At 37.9% G+C, this 7888-nt stretch overlaps 1 protein-coding gene across 1 annotated transcript in view; it reads right to left on the bottom strand.

Moving 5' to 3' along the window:
- Nucleotides 1–7888, bottom strand: part of utrn (utrophin) — a 223342-nt gene that overhangs the window by 165719 nt on the left and 49735 nt on the right. The window contains exons 22-26 of the mRNA XM_016514969.1: nucleotides 4654–4785; nucleotides 4455–4568; nucleotides 1441–1596; nucleotides 1059–1229; nucleotides 71–250 (exon numbers count right to left, since the gene is read on the bottom strand). Of these exons, the coding sequence (XP_016370455.1) occupies nucleotides 71–250; nucleotides 1059–1229; nucleotides 1441–1596; nucleotides 4455–4568; nucleotides 4654–4785 (753 nt within the window). The remainder of the gene's footprint in view (nucleotides 1–70; nucleotides 251–1058; nucleotides 1230–1440; nucleotides 1597–4454; nucleotides 4569–4653; nucleotides 4786–7888) is intronic.

Below are 7888 nucleotides of genomic sequence, written 5' to 3'. Positions count from 1 at the left end.
ACAAGGATAGCTGTGTGTGTGTGTGAGAGAGTGTGTGAGTGTGAGTGTCTGTGTGTGTGTGTGTGTGTACCTCAAGCGTGTGGCACTTGCTCTTGAAGCGATCGCAGAGCTTCTGGTAGTTGTGCAGAACTTCAGTGAGCTCAGGGCTCAGGTCAGGACCACCAGGGGGCGTCTTTCCAATCCGCACATTAATGCTGTCCTTCAAAATCTTCACACGCACTTCCTTCTGCAACACATCATCTTTAGCCCTCTGAAACACACACAGAGAAGACATTTATGAAAAAAGTCTTGACGAGAGAAAGAATATAGAATTAAATAATACCTGTTCTATAAGGGTCAGGCACAAGGAGGGAAGTTATCATGAAAAACAAAATATGACTTTGGCACAAAAACTTGACTAACATTGTCAGGGCTTCAGGGAAAAAATTACATTATTAAAATAATATGGATTTTAAAAAAATTTAAAAAAAGACTGTTTGGCACTCACAACCTGCTCAAAATTAGTTTTAATCAAACAAATGTACAACTTTACATTAACTTTCACTAATCAATGATTAATAAACATTATATAATGCTTAAAAGATCAATTGTTTAATTTATAATCAAAAGTAAACATGAAAACAGCAGTCATATTGTATCGATACTAAAACTATTAAAAATCATATTCGTTAATAAAAAATAATACTGAAATAAATTAAAACATTTTATATGGAAAACATGAACATTAGAAATGCTGCCTTTGCAACGAACTGAAATAAAATGAGTTGAAGTACTAAAATTAAATCTAAATAGAAATACAAAAACAAAATAACAATGACAAAGCATATAAACAACATTACTAAAACTTAAATTAAAATTAAAAAACTAAAAATATAAAAAACGATAATTAAATTAAACGCTATTATAGTATATAAATACTAAAATAGCATTGGGAAATACATTAAGTATAAATGTACATGAATAAACATTATAATATGTAATGCATAAAATAATTAGCTAATGTTAATAGTGAAAGTTATCATCAATCTGTTATGACTTTTCAACCTATTCCTCCAGACCTTCATCTCCTGCAGCGCCTCCTCCAGCTCCCCTGGGCTCTTGTACTCAAAGTCTCTCATGAGAAACTCCTCGTCCACTTGAATCATCCACTCGCGCATCTCCGCCACGTCTTTCTTCAGATTCATCACTTTCTCCTGACCTTCACTCACACGCTCCTCACGCCTCAACAACTGCAATCAAGATCGACCACGTTTATACTGACATCAACGTAACGTGACTTATCCCAGAAGAGCATGTTCCTGAATCAAGCAGGTTTGGGAAGTGGTTTCTACTTGAATAAAGCACCTCTAAAGTACGAGTTCTGCCCTTGCTGTGCATCTACTTGATGCTAAGGCCATTACATTCAGTGTTCAGCAGCACCACTGATGTTATCTTTCGCACCTCTTTACTGAGCGTGTCCCAGCGTCTCTGACTGTCGTCCAGCTCCGTCTGCCCCCAGCTGATCAGACCCAGTACTGAGCTCTGCTGCACAGCCGTCACGTTCTCCCTCATCTGCTTCAGAGTCGAGTCCACGCTCTGCATCTCACTCACCAGCTCCTGCACAGACAGCGTGGAAAGCTTTGGCGTTGCTGAGGAAATTTCTCAACCATCAACTTCAGCTGATTTCTCAACCAGTTAGTAAACCAGCTCAACAAGTCCACGGTGGTTTACCAGGACAACCTTGGTCCTGCGGATAAACCAACTAAACCAGCGTCAAACAGCTAGAAACTATGTAAAACTAGCATCATTACGGACCCGATATACTTCAAGTGAAATCAACTAGAACAAACTAGAGTGTTATTTTGATCGAAGTTCATCTGGAGTTTGTTTCGGTCCATCAGATGCCCGTGAGTAAAAGCATAGAACACTGCAGAGCTGCTTTATAGTGGAACTGAACTGTAATTTTAACTGAAAGCTGCACTGACACTGCTTATTCAAGTTTAATACTGTAAAGCTGCTTGCTTAAAGGGACAGTTCACCCAAAAATGAAAATTACCCCATAATTTACTCACCCTAGGTGTGTATGACTTTCTTCTTTCAGACAAATTGAATCGGAGTTATATTAAAAAATATCCTGGCTCTTCCAAGCTTTATAATGGCAGTGAATGGGTGTTATTTTTCAATAGTCCAAAAGGAGTCCAATAAAGCGCATCCATCCATAATAAAAAGTGTCCCACATGGAAAAATGTTGGAGGATTTCAATAAAAGCCAAGAGGAGACTGGTTTTCCTTTGCTCCTGTAAACAAACGGTTCTCGCGAGACTAGCATATTCTCATCGGAGCTTACGCTACGCCTACGTCATGCACCAGAATGAACACGCGTACAACAGTTAGCGGAAGCTAGAGATTGCTGTTTATAAAGTTTTAAATATGGATATTTTTCGCTACAGGAGGCCTTTATTCACCCCCCAGAGCCGTGTGAGGCACTTTTTATGATGGATGGATGCGCTTTATTGGACTTCTTTTGGACTATTGCAAAGAAACACCCATTCACTGCCATTATAAAGCTTGGAAGAGCAGGACCATTTTTGATATAGGCCTAACTCCGATTAGATTAGCCTGAAAGAAGAAAGTCATATACACCTAGGATGCCTTGAGGGTGAGTAAATTATGAGGTAATTTTCATTTTTGGGTGAACTATCCCTTTAAAAGCAATCTATTGTATAAAGTGGAGTTTCAAATCGCAGAGCTCATGCAATCATATCCACATCACTATGATCAGATGCTTAAAGGGATAGTTCACCCAAAAATGAACATTTGCTGTTAATTTACTCACCCTCAGGCCATCCAAGAGTCAAGAGGCATTTATTTGTCATTTGCACAGTTACACTGGGAAACTGGGCATTGAAATGCTCGTGACGAGGCTCAGACTTACAGTCATTTTAACAGGACTATACACACAGATAGTAAACATGACCATATACAGTACAATTAGGCACAGACAGGTGGAGGGCTTTGGTATATCAAAATGATGTGCTGTTTTGTAGGCAGGACAATAAATACAACAAATACAAATAAGTGGCAGTAAACAAATATATGAGAGTCCCGAGTAAGAGATGTAGGTGACTTTTTTTCTTCAGTAGAACAGTAAAGAAGCTTTTTTAGCTGAAACCATTGCTCTTGATAAAATGCAAGTCGGTGGCTACCGTCACTTTGAGAGTCAAAGAAGCAACACGAAATTAATATCTGATGATATATTGAGGTCTTATGAAGTGAAATTATCAGTCTGTGCTAGAAACTGATCATTATTTACAACATTATTACCTGTAATCCAGACCCTCAGACGTCCTGTTTGCGAACGAATCATTCTTTTGAACCGGTTCTTTTTGGTGAACTAGTTGAACCGATTCACCAAATCAGACTCAACGTCTGAAACGGTTCTCGGCTCGAGCAACACAGATCTACAAGTTACTCAATCAAAACTCACTTTCAGATGCCTGACAGTCACTCCGACTCGAAATGAGCTGAAATACCGGCGTTTATGATCCTGTGATGAATGAATCATTCAGCCCTCCAGTTCCTCCAACAGTCACTTAACTGAGGAAACAGTTCGACTCGGACCAAAGACTGATGAGCCGCTGATATGCGCATGCGTTAACACTTGAATGAAGGGGCCAAAAGAATGTTTTTATGGTTTCTCATCGTTTATGTAAAAAGATGAGCTGATGAAAACAAGTTTATTCACTTTATATGCTTGTAAAACGTCCATGTTTCACATCATTATTGGGTGCTTTATTAATACAATAGCATATACGTTATGTCATTGCGTAATTACACAAACAAACTAGTGAACTGAACCAGTTCATTGAATCGAACTGTCCGAAAGATCGAAAGAATCGTATTTCCCCATTGCCTGAGCTCTGGATTACAGGTAATAATGTTGTAAATAATGTTCAGTTTCTTGCACAGACCGATTGTTTCGCTTCATAAGACCTCAATATATCATCAGGAGCCACAGGCATTAATATAGTGTTGTCTGAAATGCTTTTTTGACTCTCAAAGTGCCGGTAACCACTGACATTTCATGAATCACAAAGGACCACAGTTTCAGCTAAAAATCTTCTTTTCTGTTCTACTGAAGGAAAAAGTCACCTACATATTGGACGGTCTGAAGGGGAGTAAATAACTAACAGCAAATTTTGATCTCTGGGTGAACTACCCCTTTAACTGCTGTTTTCTCACCGCTGTCATGCTTGTTGCACGTTTATATTGTTATTGAGAGGAAAGCGTGCAGCATACGTTTAAATATTCATAAGGATGTTCGCTAACAGTAAACCACTGCAAAGGTATGTCAAACTTCTAGTTACCCCTAAACAAAGAACGAAAAAGAAGTATATTGAACCTTTATTCAGCTAGCTGGATTATTCAACAGTACCCTTCCACATTAATGACTTATTGAATGTGTTGACCTCTGACCTTGCACTGGTTGACTTCTTCCTGTAGTTTGTCAGCGTGGCTGAAGCCGCTGGCGTCTCGAGACAGCAGCTCGTCAGCAGCATCCAGCCAGCGCTCCACCTCCTCACTCTTCACCTGATCCACATCAACAGCACCGTCAAAACACACCACATACATGCAAAGAAATTCCTCTGAATCAGTCTGATGGCACAGCTCTCACCTTTGTGTCCTTCATGCTACCCAGAACGCACTGCAGCATGCTGAGCTGATCCTGGGCGGCTGTGGAGAGCTCAGTCCAGCCCTGCTGCTCTGCTGCCTCCGACGCCTCCTGCTCCATCTCAGCACAAAGAGCCTAGAAAACAGGTCAAACTACATTACCCAGAAGAGATTCATCAGATCATACTTTAGATCATTAAAATGTATAACCCTTATAAAAATGAAACAGCCACTGTAGTAACTAAGAATGAATTCCGTGCCAAACCAGTACAGTCATGCTGTAAAATTATGATTTCACTTTTTCATCAACTGACTTAGGTAAGCAGGTATCTGATTTAAAGTAACACCAGTTTTATAAACTAGATAAACTAGGTGAAAAGTGTCATTAATATAGTACATACTATCACGTAATACTAGAAAAATGATAATTTGCATAATACTTGACCACATTTGGGACACAGAAATAAAAATTTTCAGTTAAAATTTTTGTTAATTGAAATAAAGCTGAATTTGAAAATATGAATATTACATGAAAAACCACTTAAAAATAAGAGTTGTTGTCAAAATAACTGACAAATAACTGAAATAAATTTAAGTTGAAGTAATAAAATAACTAAAACTGAAATAAAAATTAAAATAAAGATAAACTGAATTATTGTTATATGACAAGAAATCCATAATACATACCAAAATCTCATTACAGACCATCATGACTATGTGTGAAGGTTAGCAAGTCTCTTTTAAATATCAGATATTTAAAAAATAAAAATACAAAATAAAATAAAATAAATTTAAAATAAAAATAAATCACTAAAATGTTAAGTGTATTTTTATGACATGGCAAATACAGTTGAGACTTGGATATGCTGGTTTTGGATATGCTTAAACTTATGTTTGATGTGTACACATGCATCCAAAGTGTTAGGAAGCTATGTTTTTACTTTGATGCTTACTGTACACATTCATGAACTACTGTTGAAAATGTACAAACGTTTACCAACTCATTTCTACCAAATTCCTCATTTATCATTCACTGCCATGCATATAATCATGATAGGTTCATTGTAAAAGATCATCAGAGTGCAGTACTTCATTCACACCCGTAGATGGAGACACAGCTCCACCCGAAAAACCTCCAAAGATCACTTTCACTCCCACTGAAAGAAGTCACGGCTAAAATAGGAGTTTCTGCTTCTCACAGTCAGATATGTATATGACAGACATTACATAAGTGGACGTAGGGTCATATTTTGGCTGTTTGTGAAGCTCTTCTGTGCCACGTGGGCAGTGCCCGGCGCGCGCCCCATCTCTCCTGGCTGAGGCCAGAGACGACCACAGCAGAGGATAAATATTTATAGAACTTGAAACAAATCCCAGCCAGCGTTTGCTCTCTTAGGCTTGTTTTGCCATCTTAGTCGTTGGCTTTCTTCCCATCATTTATGGAGTTAAAAAGAAAGAAACCCATGTCAGCGAATGTCAGCTAAAGGACTGAACACATGGATCAAGTGGAGATTCAAACAGAGAACCAACATATGGCACAATGCTAGACTAACACAACAAGCAGACTTAGATTTAACAAGCAGGTTCCTCGTCAAGCGCCAAACGAGAGGAAAACTGGCTTCGGATGCCCATTTTCCACAAGTATGATTCTTTAGGGTCTTCAGGAAATGTCTGTAACAGGCTTTGCAGGGGTTAAAGCAAAAAAAATCCTGAGCCTGAACTTTTTCTGGGGGTTGCGGGGGCAGATACATACACAGGGTTATTTGGCATTACCAGTTCAATTAACAACAAAACATTAAAATGGTCCAAGAACTGGTAACTTAAACAGGGTTCAAGGACTTGCACCACTTTTTTGGTTTTCAAGGACTAAAATCAGATCTCACTAATCAATAAATGATGTTATTATCATTCAAATTCTAATAAATAAACTAATAAAACAAAATGGTACAAATAAAGTGCAGCACATGCAAAGAATGCAATGACTGTGGCAAATGTAACATTTGAAAGGATACTATGGCAAAGTTATCGCTTTCCTTATTCAAACTGATTTTTTTCATGAATATAAGATTGACCTGAAGAATGAAAGCTATATCATACACTTGGAAAATTATGTATTTAAGTAAGTATTTTGAAATGTTTTAACTAATCTAGTGCTTAACTAATGATTATTTTGCTAATCAAGTAATCTACTGATTATTTTGACCAGTGAATAATCTGATATTTTTTAGTAATACAAATAGAAAGTGGAAAAACAGGTATTAATATGACTATATTTATATATAAAGTAACGATGAGGCAATAATAATTGGCCTCAAATAAAGTATCAAAACCAAGTACATGGTTTTATTGAACAACATTGTTGAATACATAATGTAATAGAACTGCTGCCGTGGACTCTATATATGGCTTGGAGGTGGTCTTATTCAAATAGCTAGATATCTACGTAGAAACCGGCTGCAAACTGAAACAGCTCGCTGGATGACAGTTTCAGACTCAGACAGCCCATAACGAACTGGCTGTGTGTTTTCTTCTTAGCTTTTCTGAGCTGACAGACAGACGCCAGAAACCTAACTAAATGCAAAAAAGCTAAAAAAGTGAACATTTCATCCGATGTCCCCTTTAATTACATTGTTAATGTAAAAATACAAAATAGAGTGTAAGCAATGTTTATTTGACCTGGAAAGTGTCTCAACATTAAGTGTAACTGGAACACGAATTTAGTGAAGAATTTGTCTCCTCATTTCAGAACAGCAATGAGCGCGTTTACATGCATGTTCTCAAGCCGATTATGCTTAATAAGCCGAAAACGCACCTGGTCATGTAAACGCGGTAACCCGTTTTCTTTTATCGGAGTAAGGTCATAAACGGCGTAAGCATAAACCGGTCGCAACAGGTAGTTTTTTGCCTCTTACTCCGATTTCGTACGGCATGTAACCGCAATAGGCTAATGCATGAGAGGATAATATATGAGCTGTACGTTTCCCGACATGTTGCAAGTTGACATGTTGCAAGCTTAACTTAACATCACAACTGACAAATGTATGGAATACTCTGAGGCAGATACGCAAATGATTATATTTTGATTACAGGGAAATAACCTGATTTATTAATGAAGTCATGTAAACGCAGCTTACTTGCGTTGTCAGGTTACTGATGTGCATGTAAACTGGGAAAACTGGTTGTTTTAATAAGCTGATATTTGTGAGTTATCAGCTTACTGGTGTGCATGTAAACGTGCT

This window comes from Sinocyclocheilus rhinocerous, unplaced genomic scaffold, assembly GCF_001515625.1.
Source record: "Sinocyclocheilus rhinocerous isolate Xijiao unplaced genomic scaffold, SAMN03320098_v1.1 scaffold1167, whole genome shotgun sequence".
NCBI classification, from domain to species: Eukaryota; Metazoa; Chordata; class Actinopteri; order Cypriniformes; family Cyprinidae; genus Sinocyclocheilus; species Sinocyclocheilus rhinocerous.
The sequence above is the reverse complement of the archived record's forward strand: the minus strand, read 5'-3'. Positions and strand labels throughout refer to the sequence as shown.